At 43.5% G+C, this 22,635-nt stretch overlaps 1 protein-coding gene across 2 annotated transcripts in view; it reads right to left on the bottom strand.

Moving 5' to 3' along the window:
* The window catches only part of tnfrsf21 (tumor necrosis factor receptor superfamily, member 21), a 38,101-nt gene that overhangs the window by 9,795 nt on the left and 5,671 nt on the right, over window positions 1-22,635 (bottom strand). The window contains exons 2-4 of one of the 2 annotated variants that reach the window (XM_014144600.3): window positions 18,355-19,012; window positions 13,880-14,458; window positions 2,901-3,166 (exon numbers count right to left, since the gene is read on the bottom strand). In XM_014144600.3, the coding sequence (XP_014000075.2) occupies window positions 2,901-3,166; window positions 13,880-14,458; window positions 18,355-19,012 (1,503 nt within the window). The remainder of the gene's footprint in view (window positions 1-2,900; window positions 3,167-13,879; window positions 14,459-18,354; window positions 19,013-22,635) is intronic. The other variant, XM_082961824.1, reaches the window with a different exon arrangement.

Raw genomic sequence — 22,635 nt, 5'->3', positions numbered from 1 at the left:
CCGCTGCGCAATCCGGTTTCCGAGCTGGTCATGGGTGCACCTCAGCCAAACTCAAGGTACTAAACGATATCATAACCGGCATCGATAAAAGACAGTACTGTGCAGCAGTCTTCATCGACCTGGCCAAGGCTTTCGACTGTCAATCACCGTATTCCTATCGGCAGACTCAATAGCCTTGGTTTCTCAAATGACTGCCTCGCCTGGTTCACCAACTACTTCTCAGACAGAGTTCAGTGTGTCAAATCGGAGGGCCTGTTGTCCGGACCTCTGGCAGTCTCTATGGGGGTACCACAGGGTTCAATTGTCGGGCCGACTCTTTTCAATGTATATATCAATGATGTTGCTCTTGCTGCTGGTGATTCTCTGATCCCTCTCTATGCAGACAACACCATTCTGTATACATCTGGCCCTTCTTTGGACACTTAACTAACCTCCAAACGAGCTTCAATGCCATACAACGCTCCTTCCGTGGCCTCCAACTGCTCTTAAATGCTAGTAAAACCAAATGCATGCTTTTCAACCGTTCGCTGCCCGCACCCGCCCGCCCGACTAGCATCACTACTCTGGACGGTTCTGACCTAGAAGACATGGACAACTACAAATACCTAGGTGTCTGGCTAGACTGTTAACTCTCCTTCCAGACTCATATCAAACACCTCCAATCCAAAATCAAATCGGCTTTCTATTTCGCAACAAAGCCTCCTTCACTCACACCGCCAAACTTACCCTAGTAAAACTGACTAGCCTACCGATCCTCGACTTCTGCGATGTCATCTACAAAATAGCTTCCAATACTCTACTCAGCAAATTGGATGTAGTCTATCACAGTGCCATCCGTTTTGTTACCAAAGCGCCTTATACCACCCACCACTGCGACCTGTATGCTCTAGTCGCCAGACCCACTGGCTCCAGGTCATCTATAAGTCTATGCTAGGTAAAGCTCCGCCTTATCACAGCTCACTGGTCACGATAACAACACCCACACGTAGCACGCGCTCCAGCAGGTATATCTCACTGGTCATCCCCAAAGCCAACACCTCCTTTGGCCGCCTTTCCTTCCAGTTCTCTGCTGCCAGTGACTGGAAAGAATTGCAAAAATCGCTGAAGCTGGAGACTTACATTTCCCTCACTAACTTTAAACATCAGCTATCTGAGCAGCTAACCGATCGCTGCAGCTGTACATATTCCATTTGTAAATAGCCCACCCAATCTACCTACCTCATCGCCATATTGTTTTATTTACTTTGCTGCTCTTTTGCACACCAGTATCACTACTTACACACCATCATCTGCTCATCTATCACTCCAGTGTTAATCTGCTAAATTGTAATTACTTTGATACTATGGCCTATTTATTGCCTTGCCATTTGCACACACACTTTCTTTCTTCTATTGTGTTATTGACTGTACGGTTGTTTATTCCATGTTTAACTCTGTGTTGTTTCTGTCGCACTGCTTTGCTTCATCTTGGCCAGGTCGCAGTTGTAAATGAAAACATGTTCTCAACTAGTTTACCTGGTGAAATATTTGTATTTTTTTAATGCTGTATTACATGTACATGCTGACACACACACACACACACACACACACACACACACACACACACACACACACACACACCCTGGATCAGCCTCTGTCCTTTCCTCTTCAGGCTCCTTGCCTTACAGCTATGATGAAATCACTCTATTGGAACGAGAGAGTATCAACTGGGGAGGAAGGGAGATTAGCAATGTTTGGGGCTCACCACCTGTGGTTTGTGTAAAAATAACCCAGTCACGGAGCTTAGCTCCAAACTGTGTCTTAATGAATAAACAAGACTGGGGTGGCAGCAGGAAAATGCATCCTCTCCCTCCCTCCTTTCCTCCCTCTCTCCCTCCCTCCTTGGCTCCATTCCTCCCACACATAAGACAGCCAGCCCACTCTGGTGGAATCACCACACACAGACCTCCTTTATGACTCACACGGCTGGGGAAGTCTTATGTCAATGGAACCACACGGTTGTACTTTATAGCTCTCTAAGGAGGAATAGCATACGTGTAGACCTACAGTACACTCTGTCTGCAATATTTCTGTCTGGTACCAGTGAGGCACATGACGGATGTATGATCATTTCCTGGTGGTTTTTTACTCTCACGTCACTTACACCACATGACCCAGTGCTAATTTAATGGAATGAGGAGAAAACCTGTAGAAGTGGCCAAGAGTTTAATGAGGGAACATGGGAGACGAGGGAGGGAGGAGCCTCCAGCACACTATGCTCCCTACTCCGTTTCTGCTTCCCTATTCCCCCTCACAAAATTATGTATTACCTGCTATCTCATCCACCATGGATTGAGATAAACCACACCATATATTAGCAACATTATTAAGTGGTGATGACAAGCAGAATTACAAAAGGCAGCCTATAAGATATCTACAGGTCTCAATATATTTCCTAAGACGACTATGACAAGCCCTTAACTGTAAGAATCTAACCTTGAGCAGCCAAGGAAACTGGACATGGGGATAATATGAACTGTATCTGACAGAGGGGAGAAAGAGAAGAAAAGTGGACGGCGATGAACGATCCACTGTTCCCTCTGAACCCTCTGACCTCTATAGCACTAGGAGGCCAAGCCAGGACAGTCAAAAGGGCACTTAAGGCAGGAGGGTTGGCCACCCCGCTTGTGACTGCTTTAAAACTAACGTTGGCATTCCATATGTGATTTCTATGTTTGTGTGCATGTGAAGTGACTTGGTACACTGGAGATTTAATGAGATAATATGAGAGCCTGAAGACTCATAAGTGAGGAATGTCATTTAGTCCAAAGAGCCCACCTGTGATTCAAGATGGGTGAGTACACTGGGAGACATAACAAATTCTTTATGCCAGAGATTCAAGGTACTGTAGTAGAGCATACCTGAGGATTGTCTTCCATGACGCCCCGTATCTTCTCCACCACGTCGATGCGGCGGTGGCGGTGCAGGGCGTTGATGAGCTTGGCCAAGTTAGCGTCCCCGTCGCGGATGGTCCAGTGTTGCAGGGCAGCGTATGCCCGGTCGTGGTCCGACTGGTAGCCATTGGAGAAGGCTGCCACCTCGCGCTCTGTGGCATTGGCCAGGGACTGGTACATGTCGATCCACTGGCTGCCAATCTGAGCTGCCACCAACTTCAGGATGTCCACACCTGGGTAAAGAGAGAAGACGACAGGTTATTGTTATGCAATGTGTGGAATGGACTGGAGCCATGGATGGACAATGGAAGTCCCTCTTGACTATTAGGTCACTGACTAATTCACATGGATCCTTTGTTGATCATGAGACATCATATGATAATTTACCCATTTTGCCTTTGCAACCCATTTTATTTATTTACAGTAATTATGCCCATTAACTACTTAGAAGTCACATTAAAAGAGCATGCATTTAGATTACTTGATTTCTCCTTAAATGTAAGGTCAGAACAGTTCAACGCAACACCCAACTAAACGACTTATATTGCTAATAAGATACAACAACAAAATAATTGGGTCATCTTCAACCACACTAGGCCCTTGTTCCTTTCTTATAAAATGAAATAAAACATTTTTATCTAACATTTGAGTTGTAGAGAGTGAGTGTGTATGTGAGTGTGCACATGCGTGTGTGCTTGCACTTGTGTTCACATGCGAGTGTGTTACATAAGGGGTTATGAACTCTCAGTTACCATGAGCCTGAGGTCTCAGAAGGTAAACAGAACTGTTTTAGCTGGTTAGCGCTCATGAGGAATGCACCATCATGAGCTAGTGGAATCCAGGAATCCACTCTCTGAAAGTGATCTGTCACAGAGCGTTACCTCAGCAGATGCATCTGAAGTTCACCACTACCCTCCACCTCTTCACAACCCAGAACAAATCAAATGGTATTGGTCACATACACATGGTTAGCAGATGTTAATGCGAGTGTAGCGAAATGCTTGTGCTTCTAGTTCTGACAGTGCAGCAATATCTAACAATTCCACAACTACCTAATACACACAAATCTATGTAAGGAATGGAATAAGAATATATACATATCAATATACGGATGAGCAACGAGAGTGGCATAGGCAAGATGCAATAGATGGTATAAAATACAGTGTATACAGTACATATGAGATGAGTAATGCAAGATATGTAGATCTGGACACCCTGTCCAGACAGACTAAGTGTGACTCCGTCCTAAGACATAGGCAGCTCATAAAGCTGAATTGGTCTCAATCAGATGGAGGAAGTGTTATTTTCAGTATGTGAAGACAACCTCCTGCTGGGTTCAATGACCCTTGAGGAATCGCCTGCCTGTCCTCCTGTCCAGCCTTTTGTGCTTTAAATTGAAGAACCCTTTTTGGTTCCAGGTATAACCTTTTTGGGTTACATGTAGAACCCTTTCCACAGAGCATACTACATGGAACCCAAAAGGGTTCTACCTGGAACCAAAAAGGGTTCTCCTATGGGGACAGCTGAAGAACCCTTTTTTTTATACGAGTGTAGGCGTGTGTGAGAGTGGCTGGTGCTGACACAAAGGCCTCTCTCTGCTGTTCATGGCAGCTAGATGACATACAATGCATTTTTACTGATGATTGTGTTATGCAGGCTATGTGACAGGTTTGAGAAAATGCTGACTCGCTGGTTTGCATGTAAAAATAGTACTAAGCGGCCTCAACTTGTTTAGTGTGAAACGATGTGAGCTGAAAAAGAGAACATGGGGTTCTCCTCCTCACCACAGCCTTGCTGAAGCTGATGGATCTTATCTGAAAGATATCATACACCGCACCCTGCCCAGCTGTCCCACTTCTGAGGGACGCAGCCGAACATGTTGACTTGCATACACAATAATAGAAATATGTCTGGGGGAAAAATTGTCACTACAGGAAATTCACCAGGCGTGAATACTCTAATTTATATTCAGACTGCCAGGCAGACATATAACATCACTAGGTGTTATAACTTCACTCAGTCAAAACAGAACATGATCGCTTCAAAACAGGTGTAGAAAAAATCCATGTCTGTGCCATGCCCTGCAGGCATAACCATATTCAATTGAAAGACAAGTCTGCGCATCATAATTCAACTTGAATGAATTGAAATCAAAAACAAAAGTTTAATTAAAAGTGTCACACCCTGATCTGTTTCACCCGTCATTGTGATTGTCTCCACCCCCCTCCAGGTGTCACCCATCTTCACCATTATCCCCTGTGTATTTATACCTGTGTTCTCTGTTTGTTTGTTGCCAGTTTGTTTTGTTTGTTCAAACCTACCACCATTTTCTCCCTTGCTCCGGTCTTTGCTATAGTTCTTGTTTCCTAGTTTTGACCATTCCTGCCTGCCCTGACCCTGCCTGCCTTCCTGTACCTTTGCCCTACCTATCTGGATTACTGACCTCTGCCTGACCTGACCCTGAGCCTGCCTGCCATCCTGTACCTTTGCCCCACCTTTCTGGATTCTGACCTCTGCCTGCTCTTGACCTGTCCTTTTGCCTCCCCCTGTTTGAGTAATAAACGGTGTTACTTCGACACTGTCTGCGCCTGGGTCTTACCTTAAACCTGATACACAGGGGGATTTCCAATGTATTAACTGAATATAACATTTATTCAAATTCATTATTGAATTGAGGTGAAATTGAATTGGTCTAAACTTCGCTCCACCTACAAAAGGCAACATTATGCAGAAATAACTATAAAGTGTAAAGAAACATAATACATTTTTCAATTTTGATAAGGATCACAGTGATCTCTGATTAATGTCTACTATCAAAGCCCAAATATGCAAAGTGCATAATACGAGGTCGGTTTGGAGCAGTTGTAGCTGGGAGATTGACTGTAAGCCAGCGGTGGTTGGCTTATGATCTGGAAGAGGCCAAGGCTCCACTACAGTTGTCCTGCCCGGAGGGTCAGAGTCATGCCACGAAATAACTTTGTGTTGAACGATGAGACCGACAGACCTTATATACAGTTGAAGTCGGAGGTTTACATACACTTAGGTTGGAGTCATTAAAACTCATTTTTCAACCACTCCACAAAACTTCATGTTAAGAAACTATAGTTTTGGCAAGTCGTTTAGGACATCTACTTTGTGCATGACACAAGTCATTTTTCCAACAATTGCTTACAGACAGATTATTTCACTTATAATTCACTGTATCACAATTCCAGTGGGTCAGAAGTTTACATACACTTGGTTGACTGTGCCTTTAAACAGCTTTGAAAATTCCCAAAAATTGTGTCATGGCTTTAGAAGCTTCTGATAGGCTAATTGACATCATTTGAGTCAATTGGAGGTGTACCTGTGGATGTACTTCAAGGCCTACCTTCAAACTCAGTGCCTCTTTGCTTGACATCATGGGAAAATCAAAAGAAATCAGCCGAGACCTCAGAAAAAGAATTGTAGACCTCCACAAGTCTGGTTCATCCTTGGGAGCAATTTCCAAATGCCGAAGGTACCACGTTCATCTGTACAAACAATAGTATGCAAGCATAAACACCATGGGACCAAGCAGCCGTCATACCGCTCAGGAAGGTGACGCGTTCTGTCTCCTAGAGATTAACGTACTTTGGTGCGAAAAGTGCAAATCAATCCCAGAATAACAGCAAAAGACCTTGTGAAGATGCTGGAGGAAACAGGTACAAAAGTGTCTATATCCACAGTAAAACGAGTCCTATATCGACATAACCTGAAAGGCTGCTCAGCAAGGAAAAAGCCACTGCTCCAAAACCGCCATAAAAAAAGCCAGACTACGGTTTGCAACTGCACATGGGGACAAAGATCGTACTTTTTGGAGAAATGTCCTCTGGTCTGATGAAACAAAAATAGAACTGTTTGGCCATAATGATCATCATTATGTTTGGAGGAAAAAGGGGGAGGCTTGCAAGCCGTAGAACACCATCCCAACCGTGAAGCACGGGGGTGGCAGCATGATGTTGTGGGGGTGCTTTGCTGCAGGAGGGACTGGTGCACTTCACAAAATAGATGGCTTCATGAGGGAGGAAAATTATGTGGATATATTGAAGCAACATCTCAGGACATCAGTCAGGAAGTTAAAACTTGGTCGCAAATGGGTCTTCCAAATGGACAATGACCCCAAGCATACTTCCAAAGTGGTGGCAGAATGGCTTAAGGACAACAAAGTCAAGTACTGGAGTGGCCATCTGTAACGGCCGTCGTAGTAATGAAACCAAGGTGCAGCAGAGGATGTGTGTTCATCTTGAAATTTAATTGAAAAAGAGAACACTACAAAAATAAACAAAAGACGACAGCAAAACAGTCCTGTCAGGATTAACTCTACACAGAAAAGACTAGACAGAAACAATCACCCACAAAAACCCAAAGGAAAAACAGGCTACTTATGTGTGACTCCCAATCAGCAACAACAAACTACAGCTGTGCCTGATTGGAAGCCACACGGCCAAAATCAACGAAACAAACCAACCTAGAAAAAAGAACATAGAACGCCCACCCAATGTAACACCCTGGCCTAACCAAAATAAAGAACAAAAACCCCTCTCTATGGCCAGGGCGTTACACCATCACAAAGCCCTGACCTCAATCCCATTGAAAATATGTGGGCAGAACTGAAAAAGTGTGTGCGAGCAAGGAGGCCTACAAACCTGACTCAGTTACACCAGCTCTGTCAGGAGGAATGGGCCAAAATTCACCCAACTTATTGTGGGAAGCTTGTGGAAGGCTACCCGAAATGTTTGACCCAAGTTAAACAATTTAAAGGCAATGCTAACAAATACTAATTGAGTGAATGTAAACTTCTGACCCACTGGGAATGTGATGAAAGTAATAAAAGCTGAAATCATTGTCTCTTCTATTATTCTAACATGTCACATTCTTAAAATAAAGTGTGGATCCTAACTGACCTAAGACAGCGTATTTTTACTATGATTAAATGTCAGGAATTGTGAAAAACTGAGTTTAAATGTATTTGGCTAAGGTGTATGTAAACTTCCAACTTCAACTGTATCTAGAAGCCTCATGTGAGTCACTTTCAGTTCCTACCAAGCCTGCCTACTGTCATCTGCTTTTGGGGAAACATTTTTTTTTTTAAGTGACAGAGCTTGGTTAGGGAGAAATTCCCTCTCTGTTTTCGTGGGATATAATAGATGACCTACATAAATCTAATCCTGATGATTCAGTATGTTAGTGAATGTGTTCAGCAGTGCTATGTCAGCTTCCAGGCATATGAACGCAGCGATGGCAGATTGTTTATATTCAAACTACAGAATGCCTGACCTAAAATGGCTGCTAATAAGTAAATAGAAGGGCAGGGTTGATTTATTTTAAACGCTTAAAAGTAATAAAGACTCCAAATGTAATCTGTTAGTTAGATGTAAAACAGTTTGAGTTCTCACAGTGATGATGGTACATAGATATGAAGCAACAATATAACTTTGCCTGCAGGGCAGAGAAAGTTAGCTAGTGCATGTCAGATGCGTAAGGTAAAGGCGTAGGCATTCTTCCCAGCCGAAATGGGCGAGTTTGTGGATATATTATGATGACATTTTGCTACATATTTGTTTGTTTTGGACTTCGGTAAGTTTTTTTTTTCAGCTGTTCGGGCACACAAACTGTTTCTTGAGGCAAGCCGAAGTCGGAAGACGAAGTCTATGCCCCTTTGTCGGTGATTGGTCAACAGTGGGGATTCTTCAATAAAGTCTTTGTTGTCATTCAACGAGAGATGACTCATTTTCATGCACATTTATTCATTGGGAAATAATGCACCAAACATCTTAGTTAGATGTAAAATTGAATGACACATTTCTTGAGTTATCAAAATCTGACTATTTTAGAAAAACAGTACTATAGCTAATTTTTCAAGCAAAGGTTTTTTGAAGGGAGTATGCGACCACACTCGTTCAGTTCGGCGCCAGCCAAACTGAAGCACGCTGACGCCTTTATTCAACGGGTTACTCAGTGAGTCACACAATACCAGTGGTGTGTATTCATGGACGCCAAGGGAAGCCAAGCTTCCCCAAAATAACAATAATAACATAAAATAATTTATCTTTCGTCTCTATGGGTTTCATAATATTCCTTCAATTCACAAGAGGCTGAATGTATCTCACAGGAGAAAGCAACCGAGCGAGTGAAACACCACCCCTGTCTCTCTACGTGTAAGCCATCTATCTGGTCCAAATGAGTATGACATTGTTGCCGCCTGTGTCGTGGAAATACTTCTTAAAAATATATCTTAGACACCGGAGCTTGTGAATTCAATATAGACTATATTACAAAGTAACAAGCCGAGCCTGTCCATGGAGCAACTGCCGGTCGGAGAATCAGAGATCTCTTTATATACAGGTTCAGTCTGACATAACATACATAGTCACTCATCTTCATGTATATGAGCCACATCTTTTGGTATTCTGACACTATTGTTCCCTATTCTTACTTCTAGTCTGTCTACGTCCATCTTTCCTTGGTTTCTCCTCCCCTTCTTGGCACATACTCCAGGGAATAGATTATATTGGTGGCGTAACCACAGCAATGATACAAAAAATTATACAGACATACAAATATTGCAGGTGCATGTCTAGGACACCCACAGGACTATGCAATGGCCTCCGTCAATCTCACACTCACACTCACACTGACCCAGACACACACACACACACACACACACACACACACACACACACACACACACACACACACACACACACACACACACACACACACACACACACACACACACACACACACACACACACACACACACACACACACACAATGGCCTCCCCCCAAGCCCACATTGATTGTGCTCACCACTCTGAGACGCACAACACATGCACCAGAAAATCCCCCATACCTGTAACATTGAATGCAAGTGAAGCCAGCGAGCATTTGGCCTCCCTTGACAAAAAAACGATTGTCCATTTTTTTTAATCAGCTTTGAGCTAAACTGAGTGAGCTCAACTGTGAATGGTCCTGAAAACAACAAAAAAATGGGAAGCCAGCTTGGATTTGGCGTCTCTCGTATCAAATCACTTTGAGATCATTAACAGAAATCGGCCCATTCCTAAATTAGCCATGGATGGAGATAGGGATTTGGACTTGTGGTTTTACTTAATTCTCCATACTGGCCAATGATTATAATGGCAATTTTGATCCAACAACATTGTTGTGCCCGTGGCCTGAGAGGATGGAAGTTCAATATTTACAGTAGCTAGATGTAGAAGGCTAATGTTAACTAGCTAACGTTGCCCATGAATGGAAGATAGGCTAGCGAGCAAGCATTTTAGCCAGGTAGCCTAGGACAACAAAAAATAAAAGCGTGTACTATATGACAGTGTGATGGACTGTTTCATCAACATGAAAGAGAGGAGGATGGTATTGGCGTTTCTCTACAAGTAGGGTGAGTCAGCATGTTTTTCTACTTGCACGAGCACACACACACACACACACACACACACACACACACACACACACACACACACACATACACACACACACACACACACACACACACACACACACACACACACACACACACACACACACACACACACACACACACACACACACAACCAGAGATCAGAACCATGGATAGCCAACTCATATTTAGCTGGTGTTGATTGGACTAAATAGTTTTTGGTATCTTTTAGTTGTCACTTTATTAGACTAAGCAGAGGTGATTTGATGATGTTGAAATGTTGAAATGGTGCTGGAAAAGTGGAGGCATCTCCTGTTTTCTTTGCGACTTGCGGTAAATCTCTGTGGTTCTAAATCAATAGTTGTTTAGCAGTCTGAAAATGTCGGAAACATTAACTTGCTTAACCATGTTGATGGTCATGTAACTGTTTGTTACAGGCAACATGCGTTGTGGACAGAGGTTGCTATCCAGTTTTGTGATTGAATTTATTCTGAATTTACACTGTCTTCTTATTGTCTTGGCCTGTCACGGTCGCAAGGCATATCAATTAACAGCAAACAACGCAATTATTACAACACATACAGTGTAGGTTGCAATATGGCATGCCTTCCCCACTGATTTTACCCAAGCATCGCTACTGCACAATACAAACATATTGTCACATAGTCTCCATCCATTTCAAGTAGAGGACCTGACGATTATCCAGTACCACGGACTATTATGGGAAGTGGTGGTGATGTAATATTTCCAGTAGAAAACTCCATTGAGACAGCAAACCAGCCACAGCAGGTCTGAGCTGAGTGGGCTGCATGACAACAAGGCCACAAACAGCCCACAATGGCAGCCATGCAGTTTTTCTCCTCCAGTCCAGTTTGCTCTGAGCCTCTCTGGGGATTGTCGCTGGTGACAAAGTAAGCTTGCCATTGTAATGGAAGAGACAAAGTGGTCACATAAGACCAGCTTGCTGCTTAGTCACTTTTATTGTTTCAATCTCTTGATTGCCTAGTGCTGTGGTGTCTTGCTCAGTTTTGATCATTTTGTAGAAAATGTTGCTGTCATTCAAATAACACTAAACACAAAATGAATGTAAGGTATCATATTCAAATCAATATGCATAAAAAAAAGTAATATGAAAGCCTGTCCAAATCCAGGAAGGAAATGACTTTGTCAGATCACAGAGTACACAATGATAGGGAAATCTGTAAAATGTCCCTATAGAATTGCCCTGATTTCCGAGGCACGTGAAAGCAACAGAGCCCACACAGCAGGCCCAACCGACCCAGTCCTAGCCACAGCCCAGGTCCTATCCCTGCTGCCTGTCCATGTGACCCACCCTGGAGCTGAGCAGCACGGCCACCTGGCTACTTCCCCGCCTGTTTGGCGTTCGTAAACAGCAGGCCCACAGGGGGGATTCTTTTCACCCTGCTTGCCCTTCACGCCACTTTCTGGACTCGTATGAAATAATGATATATATATATATATATATATATATATATATATATATATATATATATATATATATATATTTCCCATTCCACTGTTTAGTGTGCCTTTTTAACTACTCCAGTAAATAGACATTAAAGCCTTCAGGGTTGCCAATTACACACCTTGGAAGAATTAAGAAACTGTTTTGTTTTGTGCTCGAGAGAGTAAATAGCTGTGTAATCACACACACACACACACACACACACACACACACACACACACACACACACACACACACACACACACACACACACACACACACACACACACACAAACACACGCGGTCTGAATGTAAAACTCGGCATCTACTTGATAAACATTCTGTAATCCTTTTTAAAGAACATGCCCTAAATTCTCTTGTTTTTTTGAAGTTTTAAATACAATTAAATTCTCTTTTTTGGAACTGAATGTAGATAAACAACGCAGTAAAAGTGAAGATTATTTGTGTATCTGATCTGGACATGTATTTAAAAATATTACTACTCTACTATTTATAACAGTAAAGAAAAGTAAGGGAAACATTTTTAAATGCTGAAACTACTAACATAGCAGCCTGAATCCATGTGAATGCAAAAGCAGTTTATCATTGAGGACTTTCCTTGAGGAGTCAATTGTTAAAGAAAAAAGAACAGTCAGATTGCTAACTGAAATACTTTCAAAGGGTATTTTCATGAATAACAAAAAAGGGAAGTTTAATGTAGTAAGACTGAATGTGAAGATTAGACTATTGGTCATGTTTCAGTTGTATTTTTCTATCTTCGCAATGTCTACATCCCTACTATACATTCCTAGAACATTCTCACGGGGTGTGAGCAGACCGGTACAATGTGCTAAGATCTTCACTTCACACGGTGGGAGCACTGACCAGCGACACTTTCAGTGACACATAACTTTAAAAGCCGCGGCCCACCCAGCGTTCCCCAGCCCTCACTCCACCCGGGGGGGGGGGGGGGGGGGGGCATGTGTCTGTGCAATGATAAAGTTGAGCTTCTCTCCAACCACAGAGAACTGGAATAATCTGGTTTGAACTGAACTGCACTGGGTTAGAGCTCTCCCTCTCTCTCGCTTACAAGCGGATAGATATCTGAGGCTGACATCAGGATGCGGCTGGCGGTATCTTCCTCCTGCCTGCCTGCTGCGGTACTGGGGTTTCACTACTGTAACTTAGCAGCCCCATGTGGCCTCCTCGGCTCCCATGGCTACAGACAACCAGACACATCAGAGAGACAGTTAGAGAGAGAGAGAGAGAGAGAGAGAGAGAGAGGGAGAAAGAGACAGACACAGAGAGAGAGAGAGAGAGAGAGAGAGAGAGATACAGAGAGTGAGAGAGATATGCAGACAGAGAGATACAGAGAGATACAGACAGAGCGAGAGAGATATGCAGACAGAGAGACAGATACAGACACAGAGAGATACAGATACAGATAGATACAGACAGAGCGAGAGAGACAGAGATACACACAGAGAGAGAGAGAGAGAGAGAGAGAGAGAGAGAGAGAGGGAGAGAGAGAGAGAGAGAGAGAGGGAGATACAGACAGAGTGAGAATGAAAAGAGGAAGAGAAGGAGGAGGACTGAGGGGTGGGGGGGTGTAAATATAGAGGGAGTAAGGCAGGATGGGAGGGGGTAAAGAGAGAAGTAGAGAAAGAAAGCGAGACAACAGAGGAAGGGAGAGGTAGAAAAAGATAAAGATAAAGGGAGATGCGTGTGGGGAGGTGGCAGTTACAGTCTGTTGCAGGCCATGCCCTTGCTTGTGTAACAGCTATACTGTTCTGCTATGTGTCATGTTTTCTTGGGCAGAATGGATTGGATTTAGATTTCCCCACTGGTGCTATAACAGATTAACAGATGGTCGGTCTTCTTGGCTGAAAGTCTCGCCAATATATCTTTGTACCAAAAATGTATCTGTTAGAATGTTTTCTGTTATCTGTCTTTATAAAGTATGCGGCTATATATAAAAAAGACTTATTAACAAAATTGCATTTCTTTCTATAAACCTTGAGGTAAAATAAAGCGTCCACTCACCCTGTCCATTGGAGTAGTAGATCCACTTCTCCTTGGTCTGTGTCGGGGGGCAGGTCTTCTTCTGGATAGCTTTCTCAATGATGCTGCTGGGGTCCTGAACTGGTCCCTTCTTCAGCACTCTGGAGCTCCTCTTCACGCTGCACACCACAATCACCACCAGCACCAGCAGCAGCAGCAGCACGATCATCCAGGGCAAGTGCTCGTTGATGTCAAAGTGTGTATGAGTGCTGGGCCTGGGGGAGCCCCTCCGCGTGGGCCTGTACCCTGATCTTTGCACACCCTGACCTACCCCTACCTCCGATCCGTCCTCCACGCCGTCCATGGCCCGCTTGTTGGCTGCCGGGTGGGTGCGGCGGTGCTCACTGGGCACAGAGTGCTTGAGGTGTGGTGGAGTCTGTGTGGGGTCCTGGGCTCCGGCCGTAGCGGCCAGGTTCAGCACCTCTCCATCATCTTCGGGGCTGGCCTCGTAGGAGCCTGCTGGGGTGGAGTCCTGGCTGTTGCTGGAGCTGCGTAGAGTCCCCGTGGTACTCAGTAAGAGCTCTAAGACCTCAGAACCTGCTGTCGTCAGGCTGAAGGTATCTAACCCACAGAGACACACAACCACAAATAGAAAGGGAAAGAGAGAAAGGGAGAGGAGAAAGAGAGAGATAAAGGGGAGGGAGATTCGGAGAAAGATAATAAAATGTAGTCAAAATTGTAAAACTTTAATCCCACAGGCAATCTGCTGGACAGCCGAGGAAGGGAAGGGCCCCGCCCTGGCCAGATCCCAGCAGTGCTCTCCAATCTAATCTGACACAAGAAGAGCACTAGATTACTGTATAAATGCGGTGGCTGTAGAAGGAGCACTCTACTAAAGATTGAGTGAATTCCATTACAGCTCCAGTCTCAGCAGGGGATGAATGGGAAATTGATTTTGAGTTGAAAAGAGGTCAACAAAATATGTCTGAACACATTCATGTCACTGTTAGTCAATTGAGATTGAACTAGATTGACCCTGATAAATTACTATTGCAGGTACAAACGTTGAAGCAACACTGCCTCTATAGGCTAGTGTTAAAACAAAAACAACCAATAAATAGGGGAGTTGTGTTAACCGCCACTGGACCAGAATCAATATAATGTAAAAATTCCCTTACCCTGAGCTGGAATACCCCTGTCTACCACTACAGTATTAAACAGATAGCATTTCATTATGGTATCCTATAGGGGGATGCTTTTGGGATTGGCACCTGGATCATTGGTTATCCCTGTGCACAGGTAATTCAGAAGCAAGCTGTGTTACCAGCATCACCATCTCAACTACACTGATTTCAGTTCCTCACTGCATGGGGACAGACTATCCTGTCTTTGCGAATTTTGTGCAACAGCCTCCTTCCCCTCCCCTGATACAGACACAGTTGAGACTGAGGCATGGCGATCTCTGTAATACGTGTGGAAGTGGAACACCCCCTTCAGCTATTCTCACTGAACGAGGGTGCAACTTAGGTGGGAGGCTATTTATCTACACACAAGACAAACAGCAGTGGCATTAATGGTCTGTTACTGTAGGTTGACATTGTGAAATACTACTGACTAAACTGTGGACTAAAGCACCAGCAGAAGAAAACATGTAAGAGAGACTTATACAGTCCTGTGGCTGGAAATACTGTAGCTGCTTCCTTAAGTTCCAGACGCCATATGTTTATTTTAACAGTCTCAAATGTCCATCAACTTGTAAACCACCAGCAACATCAACCATCAGCTAAATAGTTAGTCTCTGAGAACTACACTACTGTTCAAAGGTTTGGGGTCACATAGAAATGTCCTTGTTTTCCATGAAAACATACATGACACGAGTTGCAAAATGAATAGGAAATATAGTCAAGACGTTGACAAGGTTATAAATAATGATTTTTATTTGAAATAATAATTGAGTCCTTCAAACTTTGCTTTCGTCAAAGAATCCTCCATTTGCAGCAATTACAGCCTTGCAGACCTTTGGCATTCTAGTTGTCAATTTGTTGAGGTAATCTGAAGAGATTTCACCCCATGCTTCCTGAAGCACCTCCCACAACTTGGATTTGCTTGATGGGCACTTCTTACGTACCATACGGTCAAGCTGCTCCCACAACAGCTCAATAGGGTTGAGATTCAGTGACTGTGCTGGCCACTCCATTATAGACAGAATACCAGCTGACAGCTTCTTCCCTAAATAGTTATTGCATAGTTTGGAGCTGTGCTTTGGGTCATTGTCCTGTTGTAGGAGGAAATTGGCTCCAATTAAGCAGGGTATGGCATGGCGTTGCAAAATGGAGTGATAGAATTCATTCTTCACGGTACCTTTTACCCTGTACAAATCTCCCACTTTACTACCACCAAAGCACGCCCAGACCATCACATTGCCTCCACCATGCTTGACAGATCCTCCAGCATATTTTCATTTTTTCTCCATCTCACGATGTTCTTGTTTGTCATCTGAACACCTCAAACTTAGATTTGTCTGTCCATAACACTTTTTTCCAATTTTCCTCTGTCCAGTGTATGTTCTTTTGCCCATCTTAATCTTTTCTTTTTATTGGCCAGTCTGAGATATGGCTTTTTCTTTGCAACTCTGCCTAGAAGGCCAGCATCCTGGAGTCGCCTCTTCACTGCTGACGTTGAGACTGGTGTTTTGGGGGACAGAGAAGGCCAGTTTTATTGCTTCTTTAATCATTACAACAGTTTTCAGCTGTGCTAACATAACCGCAAAAGGCTTTTCTAATGATCAAATAGCCTTTTAAAATGATAAACTTGGATTTGCTAGCACAACGTGCCATTGGAACACAGGAGTGATGATTTCTGATAATAGGGCTCTGTACGCCTATGTAGATATTCCATTAAAGATCAGCTGTTTCTAGTTACAATAGTCATTTACAACATTAATTAACAATGTCTACACTGTATTTCTGATCAACTTGATGTTATTTTAATGGACCAAAAATTAGCTTTTCTTTCAAAAACAAGGACATTTCTAAGTGACCCCAAACTTTTGAACGGTAGTGTATGTTGCCATAGTAACATTTTCAATGAGTAACTACTTTTGGGAATGAGTGTCTTCTCTGACCCCTAAAAAACTGTTTATCATTTTTCACATGTGACTCACCACCTGGATTCGGTCTTACAGTATGTAGCAAAATCGGAAATTGTGTTTTTTACATTGGATAAAAGTAGAGACGCAGAGCTACAAAGGGACAATGGGAAAGTAATTCTGCATTGAAAGTTGATCAACTTGTAAACTCACTTTTGAGAAAATGGCCTTTGAATGTTTTGGTATCTAGTGAAGAGCTCTTCTTTGTCTACACCCATTCAGCATCGTTCACACCTTCTTAAGCTTTAGCCCCACCCATCTTGCTTCGCTCTCGGAGCCCACACTTGACGCTCTGGCCGATGATTTGTTTACCTCTGGATAACATGAAAACAGTCTAACCAGCTCTGCTGGCAACAATTTCATTACGCTTTTTTGCAGACTTTTACTGACACCGGCCATATTCAGCAGGTGTTGTACACACGTCACGTAAAGTTAGCTAACGAGCCAGCCAGCTAACGTTAGCTAGTTAAACAACAATGAACAGTTCCAACAATGCCACAGTGCTGGGAGCTAACCAACAAGGTTCAATGTTAGCTAGCTAACAATAGGCTCTAACTAGAAAAGCAAACGGCTCTGGAATACAAATAATAATGTCAGCTAGGGAGCCAGCCAGCTAACATTAGCTAGCTAGCTAACACTAATGTTAGCTAGCTAGCTAAGACATATATATTATAGACAGCCTAATATTTGGCTAGTAGAAAAAAAGAGTAACGTTTCAATTCAATGCTTATATGTGTTTCCGATGAGAAACCTTCGTGATCATTTTCAATATGACCTGTCAGGCTACATAACACTTCGCTGTTGGGAAGAAAAAACAACAGCCACTACAAAGGAACCTATCTCTCTGTTGAATGTATAGCCTTAATGGCTTCCCCTCGTCTTCCTAAGCGTGTGATGTGTCTCAGTAAAAGGGCAGCCGTTTACCCAGTTTATTCCACTTTCCCCTCTATAAGCAATTACAGAACAAATGTACAGACATGACCTTTGTGGACAAGAGTGAGAACAAGCAAGTGAGGAGTTTGGGATTGAATGGAAACAACAACATGTTTTCCACCAAAGCAGTGTTGGCTGTGACAAGATCAAACATGTCACTTTATCACTGTACAGTACCTGATGGCCAGGTCAATGTTTGATATGACGGACTACATAGGGAGAATAACAGCCATGTGGGGACATTTTGTTGAGGAATACAAGCCTATTCTACAGTCTGGGCTTCCCCTTGAGTTTCTACATGAGGATTACAACCCACTTGAGGCGATGTCTAGTGTGATACTCAAATGAAACACATAGCAAAATAGCCTGGGTGGGGGAGCAACAGTTATAAATGAGTTTAGGGAGTCGGGTCCACTGTCCCAGGGCACTGCCTTACCTTTGCGTACTGGGCCAGCTGAGGAAGAGGAGGGCTCCTGGATGAAGGCAGACTGTACAGGTCCCAGGAGGGTGGGGGAGGTGGGAGAAGCAGGTCCACAGATGTTGTCTGTCTCTCTGGTGCCTGCTGCCAGTAGGGGCAGACCCTGGGCCAGGCAGTCTGTGTGTGTACTGCACCTCAATACACTGGAAACCACGTCCGAGAAGCTCCCTCGCGCGCACAACTTACAGCTCACATCCTCCACCTCGCTGCCCCTTTTCTTCACCCCTGAGCCCACAGGGCACAGGGAGTAGGGAGTGCAGGTGTCCCCCTTGGCAAAGGTGTCCGGGGGGCAGGTGCAGACCCGGTCCAAGGTGGCTGTGCAGGGGAACTTCTCAATGAAGGAGGCGCGGCAGGGCCTCCTGCAGCGGTGGCATTGCTGAACCCCGTTCTCTCCGCGCGTGAATGTGCCCTCGCCACAGCGGCTGCACTCCCTCACGTTGGTCTGGTTGCAGTGCCTGGACACGAAGGTTCCTGCGGGGCACTTGTCACAGACCAGTTGACTGCCCGTGCTTTGGTCTGTGTGGTAGTAGTGGCGGGCAGACAGGGCCACTATCTCAGTGCCAGGGCTGGGTGTCAGAGGCTGGCTAGAGGCCTCACCAACCACACTGTACAGTAGCTGAGAACAGAAAGAAATGACAACAGAGACAGTGTTGAGCTTAGACAATGAACTGCCGAAAAGATGGCAACACATAGAGTCGCAGGTAGAGACCCAGGCCTCAGCTCAGTTACCAAATAAACGGATGTGTGAAAACAACCACAGTAATGGCAAAGTCACCCCTAGAAACCCCCAAACTCTCTGCAGTTAAAGGACAGTGAGTCAGAAACATTTGCAGTGAGTCAACATTATAGGACACCTTCTCAACCCTAATGCTAAGCCACCTACTGGCTTTCTCACTTACTGTAATATGACAGAAGCTAGGTCATGGGTCATGCTCTAACGATGCCACCACTATGGAGTACTACGAGTCAATATTCACGTAATAATAAGAAATTCTCCTATGACTACAATTTCATTGTCGATTTTTTGTTATACAGAAATAACAAAAAAATACAGAAAATCTGCTGTTGTGTTCAATGTACATGTAACCAGGTCAAAAATCAAACCCTACGGTTCGTAATTCTCCCATGTAGGGAAATACAGACCGCAAGAAGAGCCCTGTGGCTTTAGGCTATTTGGCGTGGGAGAGTGGGAAATGTGGGGACCTGGTGTCGAAGTAGGCTACACGTAGCTATGTATGTGGAAAACATTTTGTCACAGGTAAGACATTTAACTTGATTTAGTATAGTCCATTTGTAACTCCACTCACCACTTGTAGCTGTTTAGTCCGTTTGTTTGGGTTGTTGGTCTTGACTAGCTTAATGTTCCGGTCGGTAGCTAGCTAGCTAGCACTCACGTGACTGCTAGCACCATCATAAAAAGCGGCATGAGTGAGGGAAGCCCTACAATATTACGTTTTCTATGCAGTGAGAATGCTCTGGAGCAGGTAGTGTTGAAAAGTAATCTTTAAACATCTTGTACTTTTCTTAAATGTAATTTTGTTATCCACTAAAATAAGCTGACAACAAGAAAATAGGGTTTGAAAAATGTAAAGTTTTTACTGTGGGTTAACCTATGTAACCACAGGTTGTTTTCCCCAGAGGCAGGCAGGGACGCGATGTTCTATCTAATACCGACTGGGACTATGGATAAGTATATTATGTCTACAATCAATATAATTCCATTAGTACTAATAAAATGTTACGTTTTTCTGTTGTCATCAGTCTTTTGGTGTTGTTGCTACAACCTATAATAGATCCAAAAAACGAATTGAAATAACTTTCTAAAGAGACTAAATATATATCAGTCTATTTTTAAACAAGTCGAGCTCGACATGGTTGTATTTAGTTATTTTAATATTTACAGTGCATTCAGAAAGTATTCAGACACCTTGACTTGACTTTGTTACCTTACAGCATTATTCGAACATGGATTAAATTATGTTTTTTCCTCAACAATCTACACACAATACCACAAAATGACAAAGTGAAAACATGTTAATTGAAACGTTTGCAAATGTATTAAAAATAAAAACAATAAATACCTTATTTACATAACTATTCAGACCCTTTGCTATGAGACACAAAATTGAGTTCAGGTGCATCCTGTTTTCATTGATCATCCTTGAGATGTTTCTTTAACTTGATTGGAGTCCACCTGTGGTAAATTCAATTGATTGGACATGATTTGGAAAGGCACACACCTGTCTGTAAAAGGTCCCACAGTTTACAGTGCATGTCAGAGCAAAAACCAAGCCATGGAGTCAAAGGAATTGTCCGTAGAGCTCCGAGACAGGATTGTGTCGAGGCACAGATCTGGGGAAGGGTACCAAAAGATTTCTGCATCATTGAAGGTGCCCAAGAACACAGTGGCCATCATTATTAAATAGAAAAAGTTGGGAAACACCAATACTCCTCCTAGAGCAGGCCGCCCGGCCAAACTGAGCAATCACGGGTGAAGGACCTTGGTCAGTGAGGTGACAAAGAACCCGACGGTCACTCTGACAGAGCTCCAGAGTTCCTCTATGGAGATGGGAGAACCTTACAGAAGGACAACCATCTCTGCAGCACTCCATCAATCAGGCCTTTATGCTAGAGTGGCCAGACGGAAGCCACTCCTCGGTAAAAGGTACATGACAGCCCACTTGGAGTTTGCCCAAAGGCACATAAAGACTCTCAGACCATGAGAAACAAGATTCTCTGGTCTGATGAAAACAAGATTGAACTCTTTGGCCTGAATGCCAAGCATCACGTCTGGAGGAAACCTGGCACCATCCCTATGGTGAAGTATGGTGGTGGCAGCATCATGCTGTGGGGATGTTTTTCATTGGCAGGGACTGAGAGACTAGTCAGGATCGAGGGAAAAATGAATGGAGCAAAGTACAGAGAGATCCTTGATGAAAACCTGCTGCAGAGCGCTCATGACCTCAGACTGGGGTGAAGTTTCACCTTCCAACGGGACAACCACCCTAAGCACACAGCCAAAACATCGCAGGAGTGGCTTTGGGACAAGTCTCTGAATGTCCTTGAGTGGCCGAGCCAGAGACTGGCCGAGCCAGAGACTGGAATGGCCGATTAATCAGGGCCGATTTCACGTTTTCATAACAATCGGTAATCGGTATTTTTGGCCACCGATTTCTTTTTTTCTTCATATATATATATTTTATTTTATTTTATTTTTTTATTTTTTTGTTACACCTTTATTTAACTAGGCAAGTCAGATTAAGAACACATTCTTATTTTCAATGACGACCTAGGAACGGGGGTTAACTACCTTGTTCAGGGGGGATTCAGGGATTCGTTTTTGCAACCTTCTGGTTACTAGTCCAACGCTCTAACCACCTGCCTTACATTACACTCCACGAGGAGCCTGCGTGGCAGGTTGACTACCTGTTACGCGAGGGCAGCAAGAAGCCAAGGTAAGTTGCTAGCTAGCATTAAACTTATCTTATAAAAAATGATCAATCTTAACATAATCAATAGTTAACTACACATGGTTGATGATATTACTAGTTTATCTAACGTGTCCTGCGTTGCATATAATCGATGCGGTGCCTGTTAATTTCTCATCAAATCACAGCCTACTTCGACAAACGGGTGATGATTTAACAAGCGCATTTGCGAAAAAAGCGCTGTCTTTGCACCAATGTACCTAGCCATAAACATCAATGCCTTTCTTTGAAATCAATACATAAGTATATATTTTTAAACCTGCATATTTAGTTACTATTGCCTGCTAACATGAAATTGTGTCACTGCCCTTGCGTTCATTGCCTGGCTCATTGCGAACTAATTTGCCCGACTTTTACGTAATTATGACATACCATTGAAGGTTGTGCAATGTAACAGGAATGTTTAGACTTAGGGATGCCACCCGTTAGATAAAATACGGAACGGTTCCATATTTCACTGAAAGAAAAAAACGTTTTGTTTTCGAGATGATAGTTTCTGGATTTGACCATATTAATGACCTAAGGCTCGTATTTCTGTGTGTTTATTATATTATAATTAAGTCTATGATTTGATAGAGCAGTCTGACTGAGCGGTGGTAGGCACCAGCAGGCTCGTAAGCATTCATTCAAACAGCACCTTCGTGCGTTTTGCCAGCAGCTTTTGCAATGCATTGCGCTGTTTATGACTTCAAGCCTGTCAACTCCCAAGATTAGGCTGGTGTAACCAATGTGAAATGGCTAGCTAGTTAGC

The sequence above is a fragment of the Salmo salar genome, chromosome 15, assembly GCF_965601325.2.
Source record: "Salmo salar chromosome 15, fSalSal1, whole genome shotgun sequence".
Taxonomy (NCBI): Eukaryota; Metazoa; Chordata; class Actinopteri; order Salmoniformes; family Salmonidae; genus Salmo; species Salmo salar.
Note: the sequence above shows the minus strand (reverse complement) of the source record. Positions and strands in the feature narration are given on the sequence as shown.